The 27,466-nt window shown below is 43.0% G+C and overlaps 1 protein-coding gene across 7 annotated transcripts in view; it reads right to left on the bottom strand.

Moving 5' to 3' along the window:
- Positions 1-1,409: 1,409 nt before the first annotated feature.
- Positions 1,410-27,466, bottom strand: part of CAST (calpastatin) — an 89,851-nt gene continuing 63,794 nt past the window's right edge. For 6 of the 7 annotated variants that reach the window (XM_090038309.1, XM_090038308.1, XM_090038312.1 and 3 more), the window contains 16 exons: positions 25,841-25,924; positions 24,290-24,337; positions 18,240-18,344; positions 17,728-17,856; positions 17,335-17,436; positions 16,046-16,129; positions 14,817-14,864; positions 14,540-14,635; positions 13,551-13,643; positions 11,968-12,069; positions 9,960-10,052; positions 9,481-9,534; positions 7,581-7,670; positions 5,016-5,095; positions 3,608-3,674; positions 1,410-2,734 (listed from right to left, as the gene is read on the bottom strand). In XM_090038309.1, the coding sequence (XP_089894435.1) occupies positions 3,617-3,674; positions 5,016-5,095; positions 7,581-7,670; positions 9,481-9,534; positions 9,960-10,052; positions 11,968-12,069; positions 13,551-13,643; positions 14,540-14,635; positions 14,817-14,864; positions 16,046-16,129; positions 17,335-17,436; positions 17,728-17,856; positions 18,240-18,344; positions 24,290-24,337; positions 25,841-25,924 (1,266 nt within the window). In that variant the 3' untranslated portion in view covers positions 1,410-2,734; positions 3,608-3,616. The remainder of the gene's footprint in view (positions 2,735-3,607; positions 3,675-5,015; positions 5,096-7,580; positions 7,671-9,480; positions 9,535-9,959; positions 10,053-11,967; positions 12,070-13,550; positions 13,644-14,539; positions 14,636-14,816; positions 14,865-16,045; positions 16,130-17,334; positions 17,437-17,727; positions 17,857-18,239; positions 18,345-24,289; positions 24,338-25,840; positions 25,925-27,466) is intronic. The other variant, XM_090038310.1, reaches the window with a different exon arrangement.

Here is a 27,466-nt window from a genome sequence, read left to right as displayed (position 1 = left end):
TAGGGAATACTCCGTTTACCAGGGTGCCCCTCAGGGTTAGTAGAAACAACAGCCATAAAGCGAAGAAGAGTAGATTTAGACTGGACATCAGGAAGAAATTCTTTATGCTGAGCGTTGCCAAAACATGGAAAGGGCTTCCAAGGGAGGTGACGCTTTTGCCTACCTTGGAGGTGTTCAAAAGGAGATTAGACAAGCACCTGGCTGAGATTACTCGAACCCACGCTCTTTCCTGCCCAGGGCAGGGGGTCGGACTCGATGATCTAATAGGTCCCTTCCAACCCTAAAAATCTCTGAAATACTTCCTTAACCATCAGGAATTATCCTCCTTCTACTCCTCCCCCAAAACCAACTTCCTCTTCTATGTTTTGCCATTTATTGATAACATTTTCGACAAGTCCTCTGCGCACTAGTTGAAGAGTAAACAGAATCATAGAACATTAGGGTCGCACGGCACCTCAGGAAGTCTATTCCAACCCCCAACTCAAAGCAGGGCCTTCCCCAACTAGACCATCCCAGCCAAGGCTTTGTCTTCACAGGTCTTAAAAACCTCCAAGGATAGAAATTTCACCTCTCCGTGTAGCTGGTTCCATCGTGGGGCACTAGGTTAAAGGCTAGTTTGAAATCCAGATATATGACATCCACGTCATCTCCCTTTTCCAGGGCTCGTGTTAAGGTATTTTTGCTAATCATCTTGGAAAAATGTTTTCATAGTCAGATTTTCGGCAATCTCACCTAAGATCTTATTTTAGTTTCTGCAAATATTTGTGCTCGTGGTTTGGGTTGGGGTGGCCAACCTGTGGCATGCATGCTACTAGTGGCACAGGAAGCCTCTGTGCGTGACACTCAGCAGATTAGGGGAAGCACAGGAAGCATGGTGGCAAACAGAGCCAGAAACAGAGAGCAGTTTAGCAGATGAAGCAGGGAGCAAAGGGGAGGAAGCAGAAAACAGAGCAGAAAAAAAACAGGCAGGGAATGTAGGGCAGGGAGAAGGTGGCAGAACAGCAGAGAAAGGAGACTGAGGTGCTATTTGGGGAGCAAACAGGGCTAATTTGTGGCATGCCCTGCCAAAAAGGTGAGCTCCTCCATCGGTTTAGATTACAAAAATGGAGTTTAGGGACTCAAAAAATGGCTCTAATGAACCATGTTCTGTAACCACTGAAAAAGCACCTTGAAAAAAAGTTATAACTATATCTCTGAATTAATTTGAATATACTGGATGTTCAAGACACCAAATAACAAATATTTTACTGATTTTATACATAGCATTCCACCTGCTTTTTGCATATTACAGAGTTATATTGCAGAGGTTTGCTCTTGAATGATTTCTAGTGCACACTTCTGTTGTCTTTAGAGGGTCATTCAGAGAATACGTAGTTATAAGTAGGAAAAAGATAGGACATGCACAGTAATCCATTTTAAAAACTTTATTAGTGGCACAAGCTCTTAATACAGGCTGTCAAGTACAGCCAGAATTCTGATGATCCTCCATATTAAATCTCTGGGTGAAGGCTGTCTGGAACACTAGGTACTCAGAACCAGATTTTCATATCGTTTACTAATGCTGCCTCTACCATTATCTCACTCCATCCACATAAGTCATTGAGACTCTTCATACGAGTTACTCAGTGTGAGTAAGAACCAGACATGTAGTACTACGTTTCCCTCTGCCATGAGGAACAAAGGGAGAAACCAAGAGAAACTGGGGAATTCAGCACATCCACAGACCACAGGACACTGTCAGCTTCAGCTCTGCAGCACAGGTACTGAAGTCCAGCTGCTCTTTGCTACCCGTTTCCCTGAAGGCCCTACAATATCTAGTTCATGAAAATTAATGCCACTCCATGTAGCATTATCTTATGGTTTGCTCCTGTGGTCACTTTTGGAGTGCTGATGGAGAAAAAGAGAAGTAGAAACTGGGTGCCATTGCAGAAGTGCACTTGTGGTAATCTCAAATTCCAATTCATTTAACCCTTGCTGAGTCTCCTGGGCCTCCTTTCCCTATCTTGTAGTAAGATATAGCCCTGAGTGCAAGGTGAGTTGCATTAAGATCTTTGTTCAGGAAAGTCTTGATACAAAAAGAGGATAACAATGTAGGTGCTTGTTGCAATGTTTGATATTTTTTTAAGCTGCAGTACAGCCGTTGTTCAAGATGTAGATAATTTATTAGCAGAAGCCCATGATGAGATGATGCATCTTTCAATCTGTCATCCTTTATATACCTACGGATGACCTATGATTTCTCATCAGTAATTTGCTCAAGGATATACATTATACAGCCAGCTTAAGAAGGCTGACGATAACCAAAAACACCCATTACATTCCAGAATGCCCAACTGCATTCGTTGCAATGTTACAAACATTAGCGCATATCTAGAAAACTCTTCTGAGATTACGGGCACTATGTGGAGATTATGTGCAAAAGTTTGCAGACTTTTTTGGCATTGCTATTAAGGTCATATGAAATATATTTCTTACAAATATAAAGCATCCTTTCCCTCTCAGAACTGAAGAAAATTACCCCCCAATAAAGTTTCAAAAGGTATAATAAAATGATTGGCTAGGAAAACAAACAAAAATTGAAACCATTCCTGGAAAAAAATGTGTGTAAAACCTCCAACAAATGCCACTGTACAAAACCACCTAAAATAAATGCATACATTTGCATCAGCTTTTGTTCTTCAGGAGTCATTATTCACCAGCAGACAGATGACTTTTTACACTATATGCCAATAACCTGAAAGAGAAAATCCAGAAAAGAAAAATTCAGTGAACTATGACAAAAACAAATTCAACTTGGAAAAACATACACTAATTTATCTAAGGAGAATAATACAAAACACGTGTTCAGTGAGAGAAATAAACCTGAGAAGAAGTAATACCGGAGTGATTTAGGTATGAACATTTGCAATATAATACTGCAATAGAAGTCCAAGTAATGCAGTCCTGCAGATGCAGAAATAGTGAAACATTTTTTGGAGAAATCCTGGCTCCACTGAAGTTTGACCAAAGCCTTATATGGAGATTTTACTCTATGTGGCCTACATACAAAATATTGTGCTTGCTTCTGGGCAAACAAACACCACAAAGTCAAACAGGTTGAAGAGAAGCAACAAACATGATTAGGAATTTGAGGAACTATGTTTTGAGGGAATAGTTATAAATACCCACCATATAATTAAAGAATGACTAAGAGTTCATATAATTCCCACACATTTTAAGGATGTAAATTAACAAGGAAAAAATAATGCACAATGGTACAAACTGTAGGAATAAAAAGATTCAGACAGCAACAGTTTAGACTGAATATCTTTTATTTTGTGATTGATCTTAATTAGTCAAAATGGTTTCAGAAGGCTAGCAGGAGAAGTATCATGACTTGAACTATTTAAAATTAAACTAGACATAGCTCTACAAAATTAAGTGCAGCAAGCAGCTCTGAATTTGTGCATGAACTAAAAGAACCATCAGACCTATTTTGTCTAGAATCTTCTAATGTTGAGTCTTTTAAATGGTGTTTGCTTTCTTGTGAACTAGATTTTGGTTCCAATTAGGTTTTTGACTCATTAGCAATCATTCTTAAGAGGCTTGGTTAAAAAGAAAATCTCACCCAATAATGTTAACGTTTAGCTTGTTTTTTGTCTCTCAGATTTTCCGCTGGAGGACTGCTCCTTCGCCTAAATGGGGGAAAAAGTCCAACACATGAATTAGCTGTAGTTAACCATTTTGCATTAAACACCAAAGCACTCTGACAGTGATAATGCCAGCTTCTAAATGATCTGCATCTGAGGCAAATTCTGTCAGCAGGAATAGGAAGAAAAAAAAAGGCTAAAATTGTTGATCATATAACAATTTCTTTTGCGTTCATTTCTCCTTTTTCACATTTCATATTTTACTTCAGCATCTTTGCCTGACTTCCCCATCGTCTCTGAGTGCAGACAGAAGTTACATATGTTGCATGCTCGGCCCCCTAAAAGCACTCTATAGCTGTGCCATGGCACACATGCATGGCTACAGAGTGCTCTTAAAGTAGCAGATCATGCAACTAATTAATCTTCATCAAATGCAGGATCAGTTGAAGGTGCTCCACTTTGGAGCGCCTTATGTTCCCTAGAGTTAATCTGTTTCAACTGGAGCTGGGCTGATGCAGCTCAGCCCTGCCCCACCTCGGGAGCTATCTGCAGGAAGGGATGGGGGATGGAAACAAAGCGAACATTTCCAGTTCTAGACACACATTTCATAAGTAATTATTTTTTCTTCACTAGATTCATTTTGAATATATATTTACATACAAGGAGGGCTTTTATAAATTTGATTTATTAAAACATGTGTGACCAAAAAGGAAAGAAGAGGAAACCGTGTCTGGAAGGCATTTTGTGTTCCTTTTCAGAACTGAGAATTTTGCATTGCAGCCATTTCATCTGTCAACTTAGACCTGTTTTCCAAAACAGTTACTGCATTTACTTATGGCAGTCTGATTTGAAAGTTATAGCACAGGATCATCAAAGGACCTAGAAGTAGTTTGTCTTAAGAGGGATATGATAAAGGAAAATAATGAGACTGAATACAGAAGGCAAGAGAAATTCCAAGACAGAAATGGAAAAAAGAGTGGAATAACAAGTGAAAATATGAAGTGATGAGATAAGGGGTCAATGACAGACAAGGACAGAGATGTAAAGCAGGGCAGAGTCTTAAAGAGCACAGAAGGCAAGGGTGAGGAACCTGGCTGTCATGAGGAATGACACTCACAGACCACATCCACCTGGTCTGCTACAGGAGATTTAACCTTCTACGAATGGACACTTTTAGACTAAGGCATAACAACAACAAACCCGGATACAAGTGAGTACATCTCGCTCATACATACTTACAGAAACAGATCAGGTTGGATCTACTATTTCATAACCCACCACCCAAATTCTAGAGTCCAGACATAATGAATCTAAATTCAAATTCCCCATTTCCACATTCGTATAATACAGCAACTCAGTACTGTGCACATTATAACTGGTTTCTACCTTTTGGGTATCTCTAGGTTTCCCGCCATCTTTTGTGGTGGTTTTCGTGGTCGCAGGTTTCTTTCCACTTTTGTCCTACACTCAAAAGAAAAAAAAAAGCCACAATTACAAATTGATCAGATGAGAAGAGGCATCCTCCTCCCCACCCACCTCACTCCAAATATCAGGGAATCAATGATAACTTATCCTGGACTCCTGAAAGCAGAAACAAATAGAGAAAAAAGTAAGTTGCCTTCTTGATGAGGCAAATGGAGGTGAACATTTTTGGGCCTCATCCTGGTTTAGTGCAGGGGAGCCTCATGGTAGCAGAAAGCATAGGGAGCAGAGCCACAATCCTCTGGCCCTTCATCCATCAGTGAATAAGTTATAACTGTACAGCACTTGTGCTGTTTGTTTAGATATTCTAATAAGAGAAACTGTGGTTAAATGGGTCAGGCTAGATGATCCTGGGAACACGGTCATGAAAATATTGCCACCAACTGCTAAGAGATTCTGAGGGAGTCTAAAAACCAACCAACAGTTCTTTTGCTGGAAAGAGGAAAAAAAGGGTTTATGAAGAGGAAACAAACAGGATGTACTGTCAAGTAGTGATGAGAATTAATAAATAAGGATTTATAGTTCAGGAATATATTTCCACTTAATTGTAATCAGCAAAGTTGCAGGCTGAACTATTACAGCAAAGAAAAATCTACTGTTCATTCTCTTACAGTGGTGTGGAAATGACCCCCAGTGCTGTAAAGGATATAGTTAAATACTATGCATCTCATGAATGACTAAACAGAAAAATGTAAAGTTGATTTAGTCAGAGGGGATTTTTGGAAATAGTAATACCTTCCTATCAGGGAACTGCATTTGTTTATCCTCTTCAGTTTAGCTGAGCATTTCTTATAAACAGAATGGAACAACAGTTATATATGAGTAGACACCAGGCTGGGCCAGAATTCAAAAGACAGAGTTCTGACTCTACTTTACTCTTCCTGCCTGGGAGTGCCTGTCCTGTCATGCTCCTAATATGGCACCTCTCCACTGCTGCCAGTTTCCAGTTGGATCACAAGGCTAGAAACAAGCAGCAGAGGCATTTTATTCGGTAGCCAGCAGTGAGGCAGGGAAGAACTGGCATGAAGTCAGCAGCAGGGCAGGGAGACAGTGGTTCAGCTACATCAAGTCAGTGCAGAATGAGGCATCCACCCACTCAGTTGAGACTCTAAACCAGCGATTCCCAACAAGGGTGCCAGGGTACCCGGGGGTGCTGCCAGGTCCTTGGAAGGGTGCTACGAGGTATATGAAGATAAGCAAGTTGTGAGGAGATAAGCAGATAAAGAGATAAACGCAGGCTCAAGATTGTTCCCATCTGAATGATCCCCCACACCCACAGCACATCCCCTTTGCAAGGAAGTAAGCACTGTAATATAAATTAGATAGGGTGCCACTCAATTCATAAAAGTTATGAAGGGGTTACCTTGAGGTCAAAAAGACTGAAAACCACTGCTCTAAATTAAGGGTTTCTTTTAGTACTGGACAAGGGAGCTTGAAGAAGTTATTTGCTGCCTTCCCCTCATCATTACAAATAGGAGCAAAGGACATATGGTAAGCACTGAAGTCATGAAGACTCACTTAGCTAGCACTGAGAACTTCAAGAAATCCTAACAGTTCGGGAATCTTAGCACTTATAGCCACTCAACTGTCGCAGGGGGCTCTAGTTACAAAGCTCAACCATTTCGAACTGTATCAGGTTTTTAAATAATAGTTCACAGAGTGTGTCTTAGATAAGTTTTGTGGGCACAGTTTATGATAGCAACACTGGGTAGGTAGGTGGAGGAGGGGAAGCAGGAAGGAAGTACTATTTGACTGCTTTTTTCTGAATGGCAAATTAAATTAAATCCCGTCACTTGCATTCTTCCACGCCTCTAAGAAAACAGCCTCTCTTTTGTGCCATAACTTATAGCTATGTCACAGCAGTGCTTGCAGCAATAAAAACGAAACTGCTCTCTGTCTTCTGAGGACATTTTTCTCCACCCAACCTATACAAATATTACTAATGAAATTCCCTCCTTCTCTCACTGCTCTGAGCATGTCTACCCCTCTCAAAACTACCTCTTGCGCAGTTCCTCTAGCTCCTTCTGAATCAAGGTTAGAGGCACAATGTGATAGGTGAGTGGCTAGGACAGCAGTGCCACATGGGACAGCGTCACTGGATATGGTAATTTTTGTGCCCCTCCAGGGTTGACACCCAAGGCCAATGCCCCCATCACCGTCCTTCATTAAATTACTGAAGTGCAGATGCCTCTAAGGGCCCATACAGTTCTGCTCTTACTTCTTGCCAATCTTCCTTCTTTCTCCAAAGAGGTTAAACTTAACAACATTTGCACCTTTCTGGATATTTTTTAACCAGATATATAATCAGGCTAGTACTATATCTTGATATTGCCCTTTAAAATTACACATTGCCAAATAAAAGAACAGAAGAAGTATTTCTAAAAGCCAGATAAAACCAATACAAAAAAGGACAAAAACCCACATGCAAAACAGATAATTTTATAAGTCCCTAGTGAGAGAATGTCCTACCTCTGAGTGTTGTAGTTTGGCAGGTGGTTTTGAGCAGACATCAAAGTCCCCTGATAGCGCATCAATAGCTGCAGAATCATCTGCAGGCTTCTGCAACAAAATTACCATCACTCAAAGTATGGAAAGCAAAGAATTCAAAGGATTCTAAAACTATCAAATATAGCAAAATCAAGACAAACAAGTCACACTTGCACAGTCCACAACTATATTTTTAGACAGCACAGTTCTGTTCCCAAGTAAATGCTACAACCTGTAATCCTGTGCCAACATTTTAAAAAAGAACTATATTTAAAGCAACCTGGTGGTAGTCTGTATGGCCAGACATATTATAGAAGTTGTACACCTCTACAGACCTTACTGTGGAGCAGCCAAAGCACAGTAACAGTTCCATGAGTCTGTTCCCATCCCAAAATGAGTCAGAATTAAACTGGGAGTGAAAATAAATCCCAAATTAATGAAGACAAAGTCGTTGTGGGTTATATTCTGCCTGCTGCAGGAATGGAAGAGTCAGTCCTCCCCCCAGCCATACGATTCACCTGGTACAGTTGCTGGAAGATATCCAAAAAAGTGACGCTATTTTGAAGTCAGCAGGAGTTAACTGCTTGGAACTTTTTGAAAATCAAGTTACATATGTAAGTCTGTAAATCAATTTTAAATGGTCCATTTTTTTAAATCTTGGGCCCTATATATTTGTTATACATGGAGCTGATAGTGCTGTTTCCATTCCAGGTTCCAGACTGCACAGGCAACATTGAGCCTGTAAATTTCATAACTTTGGAGCAAAGAATGTTAAAACCTTTGAACACTGGGTTTTTGGGATCATGCACTAGGGCTGTGTGCAGCTTCGGGTCCTGATTCGATTCGAAGGAGATTCAGCCCAATTCGTTGGCTGGATCTCTGAATCTGAATCAAATCAGGGGACCAATGAAAAGGTCTGAATCAATTTGAAGTTCTCTGAATCGATTCAGAAAAGATTCAGAGAGCTTTGGCAATTCGGGCAGTCCCCATTGGCTGCAGCAGGGAGCTGGACCTGGACTCCATGCTGGTGAGGGGCAGGGGAGTGGGGACTGGAAGAGGAGACCATGGGGGGACCCCTGCTAGGTCCCATCCCCTGCCTGCTCTCCCAGCCCCCCCGAGTGCTCCCTGACCACTCTCCCAACCTCCGCCATGGCTTCCCTGCCGGCCCCAGCTCCTGGTTGTTTGAAAAAAGCCCCTGCTCACAGAGCGCTGCGGGGGAGGGGAGGAAGGGGTCGATCCTCACTACTCCCTACTGCCCCACCTGCGTGGGGGGCTCTGCCACGATGCCCCAACCGCTACCCGCTCTCCCAGCCCCCCCATGGCTGCCCTGCCTGCCCCAGCTCCCAGCATTTTAAAAAAACAAAACAAAACCCCCGCACTCACTGGCAGGGGTCAGGGGGCTCATAGTGGAGTCCCCCACATGGTGTGGGACAGTGGGGGGGCAGCAAGGATCGCCCCCTAGCCAGGCGGCAGCTGGTGAGTGTGGGCTTTTTTTCAAAGAGCCAGGAGCTGGGGCAGGCTGGGCAGCCATCAAGAGTGGGCAGGGGATGGGGCCTGTGTGGTTTGGAGATTTGGCTGATTGAGCAGCAGCCAAATCAGATTCAGCTGAATTGAATCACTGTCCCCCCAAACCAGCCAAATCCAAATTGAATACTAGCCGTGTCGCACAGACCTATTGTATATGTCTGTTACATGTATACTATAAAGTACTATGCATTTGGAGGACTTCACTATCAATATTTCTTCATCTATTCAGTAGCATTTAAAGAGATTTGAACCGTACAATGCCTTAAAATGAAAGATAACATTGCTCAGATCAGCATTCAGTTATGAGCACAGTCAGGATGGGGTCAATGCAGAACAAAACAGTAATGACTTTTACCTTTGGTTCTTTTGGTTCCAAGTCCTCTTTTGACATTGGTTTTACTGGTTTACCCTTTAAAGGAAGAAGATATATAGAATAAATGCAAACCAGTGAATCTTTACTTTGAAGTGATAAACTGGAAAAATAAAATAGGCTTTACACAGGTCATCATTTAAAAGATACACATTTGCAACAATTAAGGCACTGAGCTGTCTCTAGTCACTTAATTTCTACTGTAAGGCACTTTATAATCTGTTTATCGTGTTAATGTGAGATGCCCTGCAATCTCAGGGATCTCCCATTTTAATTACCTTCTGAGTATATACACCGTGTTGTTTGTTAGTCACAGACAACTTACTCAATTATCTCCAATGTTTACTCACATTATTCAATTACAAGGGGAAGCTGACCCATATATACATAAACTTGTATTAAGACAGTCAAGGGCAAGTTCAAAACAAACAAGCAAAAAGCTGTGAAGTATCTGTTCTACATACCTGTTCATTTGAGTCCAAAAGCGCTCTATACTCAGGAGGAATTGTATCATCTCTTTCTCCAAGTTTGTCTGTGTGTTCAGATTTAGCCTTTTCCTATAAACATGAAACAAACATTACTATTCCTTCGTTGTTACTGTAGAATCTAACTACAACAGCTGGTATTCATTACAGTTGCTTGTATAATAGTATATCATGTAATACATAGCCCACATGAATTGAAACCTGGGACCAAAAATTTATTAGTTAGGAGGATCCTAAGAGTCAGTATTTCAGTTTCAAGTGAAATATTTCTGTATGAGAACAGCAGCACTTTTAAACGCTACAAATTTCAGGATCAGTACAATCAGCTACATTTCTGGTTAACTGTGAAACTTGCACTTAGTGCCTGAAGCTTTAAAAACCGCTATCCCTCAACAAATACACCATTTTAATAAGTAAAAAAGGCCTAACATGATGATAGACACTACTTATTTAAAGTAAGTTTTCAGCTTTGCTTTCAGGATCATACCCATTTATAAAAGTTCCATATCTGATACCTCTGTTTTAGAACCCATCCACAGGTTGCCCTCATTTAAACCAAAAAGCTGATATTACAATACCGTAGCTTTGGGCTGCTGCTCCTGGGACATGATCAGAATGGATAAAAACACTTCTTAACAGCCAAATACCACAATGAAGTGAAAGTAGCCTCTCTTTCTCAGCAGGAAGCAGCCTGAACTGGCTGTAGCCAGATACAGGGTTTTTTGTTTATAAACATAAATATGCTTAAGAGGATATGGCATCACAGGTTCCTGAATACCATATGTAAAATGGAAGTGTGCATTCAACAAAGTACTGTGAATAGAAGTCTACAGTTATCTTTGAATGTTGTTCTAATTTCTGTGTATAGCATACAAATATGACCTTTGAAATAGATATGAATGTGTTCTTCAGCATCTGCAAATTTATAATCAAAATATTAGTGACAATGACAGAAAACCTAATCTGGTAACATTTCTTTTATGTCTTAAAAGTGGTACAGCAGTTAAGCACACATGAACCACAATGAAAACATAGAAGTGGAAGGGACCTTTTGGATCACCAAGTCCTACCCCCTGCTCTGGCAGGTGGCCACATTTATATAAACCTTTGGATGAACTCCTTATGATCTGTCTTAAAACTAGTTACTTTTCCTCAACTACTCCCACTAAGTAGACTGTTTCATAATCTCACTGTTCTAATGGTTAGGATGCTTATTCTTATTTCTGGTCCAAATTTATTCATGGCTACTTCATACACATTTGTCCTTGTGTCAAGACTGTTCTTTTAATTTTGATTGCTCTTTACCTTTCCCTGGTGTTTATGTTAATGTTATGTACAGATACAACTTTTTCTTCAGGCTTGGCATATAGCAGAATTTTCCATTGTTCTCTCCTGACCACTTTTGGCCAATTGGGGAAAAGAGGAGGAGGAGCACCATAGGATAGAATATTTGCAGACATAGCTAGGAAAATATTATTACAAAATAAAGACTCAACAGGTCAACAAGGAAGGGAAAAGTCTTAAAGAAAAAAATAGGAATCAGTAGTAAGAAAGATCACCTGCTCCCACCACCAGTAAAAACAGCAACAAAATTCAAGAATGGAATAGCTATACATGATTTTTTTTTATTTTCATCTTTAGTAGCGTCTTGATGGATTTCCTCTTTGTGGAGTAATAAATGCACTTTAACATCCAAAAAACTGAAGAAGTCACTTTAGAAACAAAGACTGGAAAAGAAAGCTGTAATGTACTGGCAGTTGTTGAAATGGCTGTAAAAGGTTTAAAAGATAACATGAAGTGATTAATTAAACTGCAACTGCTTGAATAAAAACATGCAGAATTTAAAGTCTATTCACATGACTGAAAATGATATACCATTCTCTCTCCTATGTACACACATTGCAATACTTCAATAAAAAAGGTATCAAGATAAGCAGATGTCCCAGTTTTTTCTTGACACCGCAAGTTTCAGAATATCTTTTATTACCTTTACTTTATCTACGATGGGCTTGTTTTCATCAGGGTCAGGTTCTCTTTGTCCCAGTGAATCAGAGAGGAGATCTAGGGCTTTGTCTAGCTCCTTTCCACCCTAGCAAAATAAAATATGTTGCAGAAAACAAATATGCTGCCACACTTTACTAAAGCAGGGCTTGTTAACTTCTTCAAACACTGAAAAATCTATTCTGCTTTTATAATATCACAAACAAAGTTAACTTCAGTGAAACAAAAACACACGAAGGGTTACTGAGAGTGTCTACATGAGACACTTATTGGGCAGTCATTACTGCACAGTCATTTAGTACTTGCTTATACCACATGAATGGTTTTAGTACTTACTTATACAAGTACTAAATGAGTGCGCATTAACCAAGAGTTACCGCATAGTAGTGTCACTGAATGAGTTTTTTCACGTTGCTGACAGCGCAATAGCCCAAGACTACTGTGCAGTAACATCATGTCATGCTTCTGCCATGCAGGGCTACTGTGCAGTCAGTGTCTTTTTTACTGTGCAGTCAATTGATACTGGTCTATTGGTGACAATTTGAAAAAAATTAACTTTACTAACAGGAGCCACATTATTTTACCAAAGTCACAATCAGCTGCTAAGCAAGTGCCAGCTGAACGTTTCCATGGGCACAGTTTCTCATTAACGTTTTAAACTTTATTTTCCAGAAAGTGCTGTCATTTGCTTGCTTGTATAGATTTTAGCCACTGAAACATTAACTTCTCCCATTAATCTTTTTTAGTCGGGCATAAGCCAAAATAGTTCTCTCACATGCCATTGTAACAGCAAACTGAAACAGAAGGGGGAGCTTCCCCTGAATTGACAAAGGATGAGAAGTTTGTGCAAAAGCACTTCGTATCCAAGCCAAAAATAGTTTTCCCTTTACTTGTAACAGAAAAGTGGAGTTCAACCTTCACTTGCAATTTTGTTTCAGACAAGCCACACCAAATAAATAAATAATAAATTATTAATATTAGCAATGGTAGCAAGCATATGGTTCCTTAGGGATACACCATGCACATCTAGCTCATTTCTCCCTCTGTCAACTAAATTCTGCTAGATGTAACAGACCCTATTATGGTGCATATACCTGCTACAAAAATAGACATGAATGTGTGTCCTTATTACGGCCAAGGCTAGTTACAAACCCATCATAAAATCTCTTCTGACTCACAATAGAAAGGGGGGCATATTTAGAGGCTATAACTGGGTCTTCCTTTATGCACGTCTTGGCTCATAGATCTTAAGCTGTAAAGTTTTCCTCCGGGTTTTCTGAGGAACCAGAAGATGACTCTGGAAATTACACCCCATTTTTTGTTGCTGACAAGGAGCTTCTAGTAACATCAAAATCGAATTTGGGACATGAAGCTGAAATTGTACCTAACATCTAGACACTAGAATTATTTTCTACAGAAAAATTAGCTTGCTAGCCAGTCAGTCTTAAAAGGTAAAGAGTTTAATTTTATAGTAGGCTTCATGATTAAAAACTTTTCCAATCAGACCCCTTCCTTGATTTGGTTTTAACATAAATATCCTCATCATTTAAAAACTTGCATACTGCTTACTTGAGGAGCAGCTGAGTGCACTGCAGAAGCCGCAGTAAAGGAAACAGCATCTTCAGTAGGTGCAGCAGAAGATTTTTTAACCTCTGTTGCTTCCTAAAATAAAAAGAAACATGATGATCTGTGAACAGCACTAAAAAAAAGAAAACAAACACAGGAAATCCCAGCTTTATGGCATAGGAACTCCCAGATCTATGGTAGGCAACTTTTTTCCTCCTGGTAGTGTCCTTTAAGATTGCAATTTTATAACATTATACCTATTTCAGTCCAACTTACTTTATTTATAAGAGTCCTTAATGTCTCTCAATTTGTCTATGTGCTCTAAATTCTATATTTCAGAAGTAACTTGCTTAAGTACACCCAGTAGTACAACTAAGGGAGGGCAAAAGGAGCACCTGCCCCAAAGCATCAAGTTCGGAGGGACACCAAATTCCCCCCTTCTCAAACTCCACAAAGTTCACACCCTGGTAGCATTTCTATGCTGGTATATTCAAGAGTCCCCAGCTACTGCTTTAAGAACAACAGTGGTGCTGGCAGCTAGGGACTATTTTTAGGAGGTCCTGGCATGGAAAAGGCGACAGCCTCCCTCCGCCCCCTCACCACCAACCACCTCAAAACCCACAGGTGCCGCACCACACCCCACCCCACGCTCTTGGAACTGCATCCTTCGCCCTACAGCGTTTGCCCAACTCTGCTTATTATGGCACTGAGCTGGCATAAGGAATCCAGACACATTTCCCAGGTGAAATCCTGGCCTCAAAGTCAAAAGGCAAAAACTGCAATGCCTATTATCCCAGAGATTTTTCCAAGTAATCGCTAAGGTTCTAGCATAATCATTTAAGTAAAAACAAACAAACAAATCTGATTTTTTCTTATTATTTAGGAAAGTCTGGGTCTCTGTTCTTTCAAAATTCATTGTTAAAAAAAATTGACAGAAAACCCAAATTACTTAATTTGAATAACTGTAAATCAAGTGCTTTTAAATATCTTACTTTTGAAGTGGTTATTGGTGCAGACTGTACAGTTGTTGCTGCAGAACAGGAAAATCCCTCTGACAAAGCATCAAGGAGATCACTTTCACTCATGGGCTGCAGTTGAAAAGAAACAAAATCACAAATGTAACCCTTTTGTCCTTTAAAAATCTGCTGCTTACTCAGATCATGAAGATCACAGATGACTCTTAAAGCACAGATTGGAAAATGTTTTGTTACCTGCTTAATGTATACCAAATGGAATAGTAAATGACTGTCTGAACCTTTACTTATTTACCTCAGGTTTTTCTTGAGGTTTTGGCATAAGTGGTTTTCCATCTTTATCCTGAAAGAATGGGAAAGGAAAAAACATCCCTCTGTTAATAATACAGTATGTTATGACCATGAAACACAAGGCTTTGATAACAGTAGTTGTAATAAACAATGGTTAAATAATATATAGTATATATATATATACACGTGTGTTTTTTACATATATATACCGTATTTTTCAGACCATAAGACGCACCTGACCATAAGACGCACCCAGTTTTACACACCCCTCCTGGAGCCTCAGTCTCCGCGGCAGCGAGTCCCTCCTTTGGACTCCTGCCCCGTCTGTTCCGGCCGGCCATTTTTATTGCCGGCTCCCGGCCACCAGCACGGGCGCCGGCTTCCGATGTAAACAAGCGGCGGATGTCCCGCTCGGGCTCCGCCGCCTCCACGGGCAAGCTCCGCCCCGTCTCCCCGGGACACGGCATAAACAAGCGGCGGGTGTCCCGCTCGGGCTCCGCCGCCTCCGTGGGCAAGCTCCGCCCCATCTCCCCGGGACACACACCTTTGGACCATAAGACGCACCCTCGTTTTCCCCCCACTTTTGGGGGGAAAAAAGTGCGTCTTATGGTCCGAAAAATACGGTATTTTACACAACTAATTTACCTAACAAGAACCTCTGCAATTTACTAGTGAAGTCACAAAGACAAATAATGCTGCAGGATTTTAAAGTAAAATCTTGCACATGTTGATTCTTTCTCAATTTATAAATAAAAGCCTAATGTGGAGCCCTATATGGTCACTCCAGGACCCACGGTCCTTCTCATGCAACAACTCAGTAACAAAAGTTGTGAAGGCCTTAGTCACACACTTCCAACTGTCTTCTTGTCAGTATCAGTCCTCGATGAAACTTGTAAAAAACCCATCTGCTCCAATGGCATTGTCCAGATGTAACTAATTGATTTTAACAGAGTTCTTTTAAAACAAGCAATAATGAAATCCAGTTCACATTACCTAATTTTACTCATACTTGGGTACCACAGAGTACGCTACATAGGCCCAAAATTTATTTTTACATAAAAACTCCCTAATGTTCAGATACCCTGATGAATTATACATCTTAATGAATACATTTTTTTAAATATTTAAAGTAGTGCCCAAAGCAACAAAGTCATTTCAAATATGAACTGCAGCTGTAGCTACATCCATACACACCTGTAAACAAAGACAAAGGAACACATTACAAGACATTACCTTGGCTTCAATTAATCTGTAGTCAGGAGGGATCGTTTCTTCATCTTCACCCAGTTTTTCTCGTTCTTCTTCTTTGGCTTTCTCCTAAAAGAAAACAGTGGAGCATCTCTCAACAGAAATGTCATAAGGCAGTGGTTTTCAACCCTTTTTTCTATTTTTGGACTCCTAAAAAATGTAGAATGGAGGTGCGGATCCCATAGAATTGTAAGTGGAGGTATTGACATACTTTTGACTGATCATAGTCATCTTTTGCAGACGCCTTAGAATAGCCTGTGGACCCCCAGGGTCCATGGACCACAGGTTTGAAAACCACTGTCATAAGGCTTTGAACACTGCGTGTGAGCAGACAACTGATGTTGCAGCAACATTTTGATACTACTGTAGTCATTAGGCAAAAATCTTATATTTCCTTTGGTAATTTTTAATTTATATCTAATACACTTGATTTTACACTCAGTTCCTTCAGCGTAAATCAGGAGTACTCTATTTCTTACTATAGAGTTCAATTTTGTTTTTAAAACTGACAGAAGCAAATAAGAGAATAAGCATAAATCAGCAACAAATAGAGCATTATTCTCCTGGGACTTTGATTCAGGAGTGCTGGACTCCAGTATAATTTAAAGCTTCAAAGGAGCACGCTTAAGATTCAGTGTACATAAGCTCATGTTAAGGAGACAGCTGAGAGAGAAGGCAGGAGAGCCTTCCCCGCTTCTCTTCCCCACTTCCCCACTGGCTACCTTTTTCCATGATAATTACCACCTAGCCCAAAATTTCCAAGTTTTAGAAGACAAAAAAAAAAAAAAAAATCACACCGCAAACTTGTATAGTTCCTAAAACAGACTGGACAGTTCTTTTTGATAATAAGCTGAACTATGACGTTTTTATGACAGCACACCTTTAATAAAAAATTACTACTGTACATTGTGTTTCTGACTTTGTTGTTATATACAATATTAAGAGGCAGCTTCAACAATATGCCAGCCCAACATCTGAAATTTAGTTCCTTTTGAAAAGACAACAGAACATTTCTGGGCATGTTTTACATACATTTCAGCTGTGCTTTAGTGTAGCTTTCAGAAACTAAATAAAGACAATTTTCAGGAGTTGCCTTAATTTAGAAAGGTTATTGTGCTATTGCATTTTTTCATTTTTGTATCATTGTACTTATAGATGGAATTAATAAAATATGCAGTAATCATGCCAGCCAAAACCTGACTCCTGGAAATTATCTGGTCTAAGCTAGCATGTGTCAAGAGAAGCACATTTACAAAGCCCAACTCCTGTTTTACCTTCACTTTATCCACAGCAGGTTTACTTTCTTCTGGGTCATGTTCTCTCTTTCCTAGACTACCAGACAATGCTTCAACTGCCTCATCTGGCACTTGGCCAACCTGTAAAGACATTTGCTATTGCATGAGATGCAGCTGTAGTTTGATATTCCCCTGGCTTCAAAGTGACACGTTCAGAAAGACAAACTCAAATTTATCACCACACATTATAAACATCTTCATTTTACAACTAACAAATATATACGTGTAGATAAAGTCCACTGAGTGCCTCTGTCTATATTACATATATCAGTAATGAACAGGAACTAGTCTGAAACCAGTGCTCCAACTTTTTATGAAGCAGGAGTAAACTTTTACTTGAGCACCAATTCTAGTTCTCTCCAGATTACTCACTGAAGTCGTTACTGATGGAGCTGAAGATTGCCCTGTGCACATGGCAGCATGCAGGACAACTTCTTCCTTTGTAGTCTTTGCATGGGTCGAAACCGCAGGGGTCTTTGCAGGGGTTGAAACCGCAGGGGTCTGATGCAGACAAATACAGGGACCTTTACAAACTTGCTCAGAGAACAGAGCAATGAAACCCTCTCCCCCCCAAAAAAAATACAACAGAATATGATTGTTGCAAGACTGTTTGAATGTAGTGAAAAATTACTAAGCAAAAGTATAGATTTGAGTAAAACCTGCAGCCAGATATTAAAAACATTTTAACTGTTGTCTGTGTATAAACGGTGTATACAATACCACAGACAACATGAAAAATAATGAAGAACTAGCAAAAGAAGAACAAGTATTTCCAGGACAATATTGTGAAAAACACTACAGATATTTTCTAAAAACCCACCATCCTAAAATTCTCTCTTCAGTGCCAGTGCAATATACACATTTAAAGATCCCAGAAGACTTACGACAGATGCATTAGTGGGCTTAGTTGGTTTGGACTGTGCTGCAGGTGCTGCTGGACAGACAAATTCTTTTGAAAATTCATCAACGAGCTCAGAATCGCTTAAAGGCTGCAATTAAAAGGAAAGTGTGGTATAAACTGACTGATTCATTTCTATCTTGCAAAAACAAGATAAAAGGTATCTTGCAAAAACACACCAACTTCTCAGAAAATAAACAAGCTTTCTCAGCCAACAACTGGGCAACCGTTCTGAATTTCAAAATATAATAAGTATCGCAAATTAATCACAATCCTGCAGACAAAACTAAAAATATTTCCTCCATAATTCATAATTTACATTCTTATAAATAAAGGTGATTCTTACTGAAATGATAGTTTCATAGTAGCTAGAGTCGGAAGGGACCTAGGTAGATCATCTAGTCCGACCCCCTGCCTTGGCAGGAAAGAGCACCGGGGTCAGATGACCCCGGCAAGGTGCTCATCTAACTTCCTTTTAAAAATCCCCAGGCTAGGAGCCTGCACCACTTCCCCTGGAAGCCGGTTCCAGGCCCTAGCCGCCCTGACTGTGAAGTAGCGCCTCCTAATATCTAATCTAAACTTACCCTCCGCCAGCTTGTGACCGTTATTCCTGGTCACTCCTGGCAGCGCACGGGGGAACAGGGACTCCCCCAATACCTGCTGATCCCCCCTGACCAGTTTGTAGCAGGCCACAAGGTCCCCCCTTAACCTTCTCTTGTGGAGGCTAAACAGGTTCAGGTCCCGTAGCCTCTCCTCATAAGGCCTGCCCTGCTGACCCCTGATCATACGAGTGGCCCTCCTCTGAACTCTTTCCATATCGTCCACGTCCCTCTTGAAGTGTGGCGCCCAGAACTGGACGCAGTACTCCAGCTGCGGCCTGACCAGTGCCGCCTAGAGGGGGAGGATCACCTCCCTGGACCTGCTCGAGATGCATCTGTGGATGCATGACAGGGTACGGTTGGCCTTCTTGACTGCCTCCCCACACTGCCGGCCCATGTTCATCGTGGAGTCAATGACGACTCCAAGATCCTTTTCCGTCTCCGTGCTGGCAAGAGGGGAGTTCCCCAACCTGTAAGTGTGGTGCCGGTTCTTCCTCCCCATGTGCAACACCTTGCACTTACCAGTGTTAAACCCCATCCTATTCTCATCCGCCCACCGTTGCAACCTGTCAAGGTCAGCTTGTAGCCTATTGCACCCTTCTAGTGCACCCACATCCCCCCACATCTTAGTGTCATCAGCAAACTTGAACAGGGTGCTTTCTACCCCCTCATCCAAGTCACTGATGAAGATGTTGAACAGTGCGGGCCTGAGGACTGAGCCCTGCGGAACCCCACTGCCCACGTCCTTCCAGGTCGAGAAGAACCCATCCACTACCACCCTCTGGGTGCGGCCCTCCAACCAGTTGGCGACCCATTTGACCGTGTGGGCATCGACACCACAGTCTCCCAGCTTTTTGATGAGGACAGGGTGAGAGACAGTGTCGAAAGCCTTCCGGAAGTCCAGAAAGACTACATCCACAGCAACCCCTGCGTCTAATGATTTGGTGACCTGATCGTAAAAGGCCACCAGGTTGGTCTGACAAGACCTGCCACTGATGAACCCATGTTGGTTGCCCCTGAGCATGCATTCCCCCGCAAGGCCCTCCTGGATGTGTGCCAGGATAATTTTTTCAAAGAGCTTACCCGGGATTGAGGTAAGACTAACTGGCCTGTAATTTCCCGGGTCCTCTTTTTTTCCCTTTTTGAAGATAGGGACCACATTGGCCCTCTTCCAGTCCTCCGGCACCTCACCAGAGCACCACGAGTGCTCATAGAGCCGCGCCAGGGGTCCCGCAATGACCTCAGCCAGTTCCTGTAGAACCCTAGGGTGAAGATCGTCCGGACCAGCGGACTCGAACACGATAATCAAGGGACCTTGTGAGGTAATCTTGTCCAGCCCCCTGCTCAAGGCAGGATCATCCCTGATTAAACCATCCCAGCCAAGTGTCTGACTAAACAGCTCCTGTAAGCTACCAAGGAATGTTCTTTAGTATCCTCTTCCAATGCTTGAACACCCTCATTGTCAAAAAAATTCCTCCTCATCTCCAATTTAAATTTCCCCTGCTGCAGCTTCCATTGCTCCTAGTCCTGTCTCCTACAGCAGGGGTTGTCAACCAGAGATGCACATACCCCCAGGGGTACTTCGACAAGGGCTAGAGGGTATGCACAGGCAGGTGGGGATGGAGCACTACTACCCAACACCCTGCACTGCCACCTTCCAGGAGCAGGGCCGGGGGGGAATAGGGGAAGAGTGGGTGAGGACAGTGGCTCCCCTCTGTGGGCCACACAGGCGCCACCCAGCCAGCTGGACACAGTACGGGGGGAGTTCTCACATGGCCACCGCCCCACGCTACTACCACCGCTGCCACATGCAAGCCCTACCCCACTCCACATCTGGCTGCTGCCACCCCCCTGCCAGGAGTGTACCCAGAAGGGATACACTCCTTTAAAAAGGTTGAAAACCCCTGCCCTACAGCCACAGAGAAAAGCTCCATCCCTCCATCTCCATCCTCTCTGTAATTGCCCTTTATGTATTTGAAGACTTATCAAATCTCCCCTCAGTCTTCTTTTCTCCAAACTACATAACCCTAAAAATCATGACTGCTTCCCCGTTATAATTCATACAGGAGCAACAGAAAGGCATAGAAACAATTAAGAGCTTTTCAGTTAACAACAAGACTTTATTCTGGTTGTGTTCAGTAAGCCTAATTACTAGCAATAAGAAAGGACCACTGGCAAATGCACCATGTTTTGTCAGTTTCTACATACTGCTGAAGCATTTCAATATTACTCAAATATCTGCACGATCCATTTACAAAACAAACAGTATTCAACCTTACTACCAGCCTGAAAGACAGCTAGAAAGCAAAACAACTTTTCACTTTCTGCCTACGCCTCTTCATTACTGAAGCACAGTTGTCAACAACAATCCTCCAACCAGTGCTGCCTTTGGCTCACTGTTTTTGGCTTTACTTCAAGTCAGACCAACCACCTCTCCAGACATTTTTGGTGTAACCACTCCAAAAATGTGTGTAATGTCAGTATCTAGCTCTGGCGTAACGTCAATATCTAGTTTCCTCAGAATACGGCTATATGCCATTTCCATGTTTTTTCTTTCCTCAGATCTTTTGTGCATTGTGCTGTGTAATTTGTTGTTTACTAACCACTCTGGTCATTTAATTTTTAAAATGTGGTATAGATATTGATTTTAAAGTGGTTCTCACTGAATGTTTAGTGCTAACCTGCTTTCAGGAAAGTAAAAGCTACTTGTGCTGTACCATTTCTTGCACAGACCTCTTCCTCAGTGCCACCAGAGCAGCCCCCAATACTTTCAAGGGAAAAGTAGCTCTCCACTTCTTCAGGGTATGTGCCATTTACACCGCCATCTCCCAGGGTTCCAACTATTTTTTTGGTGTTCCCTTCCTCTCCCACCCCAGCATCGTTCCAATTCAACTTCTGTTTCGATGATTCAACAGAACAGTGTTTCATTTTGAATTTTGTTTAGTTTCGAAAACACTGTCCCATTTTGTTTAGTCAAAACTGTTTCACTGTTTTGACATCTCACCCAAAGGTTATTATGGGGAAACAAAGGATGCAGCAGGCAGGCAGATCGGGGGCTCACCTGCACCCCTGGGTGGGCTGCTAGGGCTATGCCAGTGTCCTCCCGGGGGTGTGAGGCCCCCAATCTACCTGCCAGATGAGAGAAATTGGGTGCTGCCACCTGGGACCAGTGCCGGGAAGATCATTACTGTCACCAGTCCCAGGCAGTAGTATCTGGCTCCTCTCATTCGGCAAGCAGATCAGCGGCTCATCCGCACCCCTGGGAGGGCTATGCCAGAGTCCTCCCGGAGGTGCGGGCCCCCGATCTACCTGCCAGATGACAGACTAGCACTGGGTGCCTGCACCCAGCGCTGGGAAGATCAGTGCTGCCACTGGCCCCAGCCAGCAGCACCCTGGCTCCTGTCACCCAGCAAGCAGATTGGGGGCATGCGCCCCCAGGAGGACTCCAGCACACCCCCCGCAGCCCTCCCGGGGGTGCTGACTGACAGAAGCTGGGTGCTGCCACCTGCGGTCAGTGGGGCTAGGGCAGATCAGCTTGTGCAGGGACCTGCCCCCCCAAGGGTCGGGGCGGGTCCTCGCATGAGCTGATCTTCCCTGCCCCCTAGCAGAGCCGGCTCCTGGTGGGGGCCCAAGGCAAATCAGCTGGTGCAGAGACCCTCTCCCGCCCTGGGACTGGGACGGTGGGTCCCCACACCAGCTGATCAGCCCCAACCCCATACCGAGGCCAGCTCCAGGTGGGGGCCCAGAGCAGATCAGCTGGTGCGGGGAGCCACCCTTGCCCTGGGATCAGGGCGGCGGGTCCCCACACGAACTAATCTGCCCTGGCCCCGCTAGCCCCAGGCGGCAGCACCCAGCTCCTGTCAGCCAGCAGGCAGATCGGGGGGGTCGGCACCCCTGAGAGGGCTGTAGCGGCTATGCTAGAGTCCTCCCGGAGGTACGTGCCTCTGATCAGCCTGCTGGGTGACAGGAGCCAAGTGCTGCTGCCCGGGGCCAGCAGCAGCACCAATCTTCCCAGTGCTGGGTGCAGGTTGCGCTCAGTGCCGGTCTGTCATCTGGCAGTTAGATTGGGGGCCCATGCCCCCGGGGGGACTCCAGCACAGCCCCCACAGCTCTCCTGGGGGTGCTGCCAGCTAGGACTGGCGCTAAAGCCAGTAAGGCTGGCTTTGAGACTTGAAACATATCAAGTTTCCTTGTTTCATTTTGAAGCTATTTCAAAGGCTTTTGTTTTGTTTCAATTTCACTGTTTTGAGCATGAAACGCATCAAGACAGCTTAGAGATGAAACACCGGGTAAAATTTCGCACAGCCCTACCACTTATCTCCAACCCAAATTTTTCAGCTTCCTCTTCTGGTCCTTCCATATTCTCAGTCACACTTCTTTTGGTCTCTTGGCTCCATGGCAGATATTAGCTGCAAAGTCTTTTTGGCATTAGATGTAACCTTCTCTTTTAAGTTCCAGTTGTATTCCTCATCAGTCACTCAGTTAATTAAAAAAATAGCAGAAGTGATGGAAAACATCCTTGCTTCAGAATTGTCTGTACCTCAAAAGGCTTTAGGAAAGCCAACCATGGATTACCGTATATCCTGAGATGGTGCTCAACCTCCATCCTGAGCCAAACACAGCCCACTGAGCCATAAATATCCGAGCCTCAGGGCTTTCCATGGATAAGGAAATTTAGCAGCAGGGGAGTGGTGGCAATAAATACGGTCACCCACCTCTGCTGCCAAATTCTCAAACCCCAAGCCCTGTACAGCAGGTTGGGGCAGGGTCACGCCTCCTCGCCACACCCCTGCACCTGGTTGAGGCTGGGCGACACCCCTCCCCACAGGCTAGATGGGACTGAGCCATGCCTCCTTTCCCCTCTGGGGCTGAGTCAAGCTGCCTCCCCCCCCTTGTGGGTCAGAGTCAAGCCCCCTCCCCTCCCTTGTGGGTCAGAGTCAAGCCCCCGCCCCTAGTGGAGCCAGACCACACACCCTCCTTCCCCTAGTGGGGCCACATTGGAGCCGGGATAGCTCCTGGTTCCCTCCATGCAGCCAGATGGGGCTCTACCACAACTGTCCCTTGCTGGATTGCAACCACCAGCTAGATCTGTCCCATGAATGGCCCGGTCACAGCCCATCCTGCCCACCAGCCAAAAAGACTGAGCACCACTGCCTTACGCCATTATACAAGGCTTTCACAAGATTAATCTCTGGAATTCCATAATGGCTCAATTTCCAGATAATACCCCCTCAAATGCTTTTTCAAAATCAGCAATCTTTATGTACAGCAGCATTTTTTCACTTGACACTCAAGAACATCAAGCTGTGCTTTTACAGCATGTGAATCAATAAATATAAGAACAGGTTCAGAGACTATGTAACTGTAGTATGAAAGAATGGACAAAGTGAAAAAAACTCATGTGCTCACAATCCTCTAATATTGTTATTTTGCTTACCTTAGGTTTTTCATCAGGTTTTGGCAATAATGGTTTTCCATCTTTATCCTGAAAATAAAGTATAAACATTACTGATAGTTTTTTTTATTACTACAAAATTTGGTTTATAATGCCTGCTACCAAGGACAAATTTAGGATGTTTACAATGAGAAAGGTGTCCATACATGTTCAAGAATTCAGAAACAATTACATGAAAACAAGCATTCAAAAGAATGTTGCCACATCACATTTGTTAACAAGTGCTAATAACGTAGAATTCCCAAACATTGTGTTACATTTCTTGTACTGTGTGGGAATAGCAAAACATTCCCATTCCCATGCAGAAGAGGCTGGTACCAGAATGAGGCATAGAAATCATTAAGCCAGAAAGCATTTTGGTAGTATTATTACATAAACTAACATAAATTATTACATAAACCACACTTAAGCTCTTGCCTACAGAAAACATTCTTATATAGTCTCCAGCACCCAGTTTTTACTGAGGGGGCAGGGAGATAATCAGAGAGCCTGTTACCGTTTCCTGAGCCTCAAGGCACAGTTGTACTGACCGTAGTTTTCAGCATACACTGCCTGTACCTAAACTGGCTCAGGGAGAACTAGGGTTACTCTACTCTATTAGAGCTGGTGATGATGCCCAGAGAATCATCAAGCAGAACAGGGCAGAACAGGAGCACAGTGTACTTTCATCCACACCCCAGTTACTCTCTACAAAAACATCCACCTTTTACCAAATCCTACATCAGGGCTTGATGGAAGAGGTGATGTGGGGATAGGGTATAGCTCTGGTATAGCCAAGAGCTCCCCCAGGCTCTAAGAATTCTCAGTTGACTACGTAGAACTGGTGCCCAAACACTCAGTGAGCATACAGTCGCACAAAGGGGCCATAACACCACAAAGAATCTGACTAATAGGACCTATAACAGATTTACAGTGGCATAGAGTCAGATCAGTGAAAAACAGGAATTAAATGAGAAGTAATACAAATTAATACAGATCCAATTTTATAGTCCTGGTAGCTGTGAAGAAAAATCTGACTTTCAATTGACATAGGACTGCTTCTCCGCATGTAAAAACTGCCCTGTTCAAAATGAAACCTAACAAGGCCAGTTCAAATGTCAACACTGTACTGTACATTAGTCACAAGACGCTGATAAAGTTTTGCAAGAACATTCACCTATCTGCTTGGCAAAAAAATATAAATAATGTGGACAAAAATAAAAAATAAATACACTCTCCAGTGGCTTGGCCAGTTATAAAATGGTACTTTCAGTGCTTCCTCAAAGACACATCCAAAAGAAATACCACCACTTTCCCAGGCTGCACATTCCTCTCCTAAATGCAATCAATAAGATGCCAGGAATCCTTAGGACTATTTTTAGCATGTCCACTGGGAAAAGGAAAGAGACCAGGGATATAAAAACCACCCAAAGGGAGTATGCTAGAAAAGAGATCCACCATTTTGTTTCTCCAGTTTCAGCCCCCATCTGCAATAAAACCACAAACAGTCAGACACTTCTAATGTACGCAAAGAAAGGAGAGACAAGAAATTACCAATGCTGGTTTTAATCTGTATTCGGGAGGGATTGAGTCCTCACGTTCTCCAGCCTTTTCTTCTTTTTTCTCTTTGGCTTTTGGCTAAAGAAAAGAATATAAATACATATTTACAGAAATTCAAGGAAAAAACAACACCAATGTTATTTTTCTGTAGCAAAGTTCACTTAAATTTAAGCTGCTACTTCTACAGTCAGATAAAGTTATTCTGTGCTTTGAGGACCTCACATTTCCGAACCCTCATGACCTTTTTAAGGCAGGCTTTTGTTGTAAGTATGACACTTACATGTGAAATAAATATTGTTTTGAAACTGACAGTGCATATCACAGTGATGCATTACGCTATGCATTCTGGAGAAATACAGTCCCAGAGAAGTGGGACACAAATATAACTCTAGTGCCTAATACACTTAAAGCCTTCTAGGAAGCACAGGACAAAGCCCCCAGATTTCCTAGGGGTTGCCACCAGTCTGGCCATGCCAGTAGCCAATAGAAATAAAGGGTGAACAGGCCTGCATGCCTCGCTAACTGGATCCCTCAAATACACAGTGCCAGCCTTCGCTCCCCTGCCACCTCCAACACTGGGCAATACATCCTTAGGTCTTCCACGTGTTCCCAGCTCCTCTAGACATTCACTCTCCCTGACTCCAGACTCCTGTTCCAATCTGCTTTTCTGACAGCATCTCAGGCTTTTCAACCTCCATTTTTAGTAGCATTCTAGGGCCCCATCTAGATGTTCAGGGAAAAGCATGATAGGACCTGATGCACGATCCATACAACTTTGCCTCCTGCCATGCCACTCATTCATAGCAGGAGGCATGATTGTGGGATCCAGCATCAGTGTCGATCACGCTTTACTGCCACAACCCCAAGCTCCCCCTGCGCCGGTTCCTGCTGCTGGAAGCTTTGCAGCTGACAGGGCCCGCAAAGTGGGTAGAGTTCCACAGACTGTCCCCACCATAAGCTCCATAGCTAACGAGGCTTGCAGGAGGGGCAGCATTCCCCTGCACTGTCCCCGCTGCAAGCTCCACAGCTGACAAGGCTCACAGCAGTAGTGGTGTTCCCCAGGCTGCCGTTGTCACAAGTCCCGCAGCTGAAGAGGCTTGCAGTAGGCAGCAATTCCCTGTGCTGTCCCCACTGCAAGCCCTGTAGTTGGCATGTCTTGCATGGGGGGAAGCCTTACCCATGCTGCCTCCCCTCCACGAGCCTCATCAACTATGGGGTTTGCAGCAGGGGCAGTGTGGGGATGCTGCCGCTGTTGTGCGCCTCATCAGATACGAGGCTGGTAGAGGCTGGTACACCTCTGTGGCTTGGAGCCCCTCAGTTTATGGAGCTTCCAACCACAGGGTAGCACCTGGCCACACATTCAATTGATGGTGTAATAAGAACAAGTCACAAAATTATTACACAATTTTTGTGGAATAACTTTGTGGCTTATTGCATGTTTTATCACACCATTAACTGATTGAATATGTGGTTGGGTCACAAACTTAAGAGGTGATTAACTGGTTAATCACACCTTAAGTGTAACATTTAGATGAGGCCCTAGACACTTTCATGATCAACTGACTTTGCATTCCCTTCTGACATTCGCCTGCTTTGTATCACTACTGTAAATAGCAAAAA

The sequence above is a fragment of the Crocodylus siamensis genome, chromosome 3 (assembly GCF_052110815.1).
Source record: "Crocodylus siamensis isolate JL-2025a chromosome 3, ASM5211081v1, whole genome shotgun sequence".
NCBI lineage: Eukaryota > Metazoa > Chordata > Crocodylia > Crocodylidae > Crocodylus > Crocodylus siamensis.
This window is presented reverse-complemented; position numbering and strand designations above follow the sequence as displayed.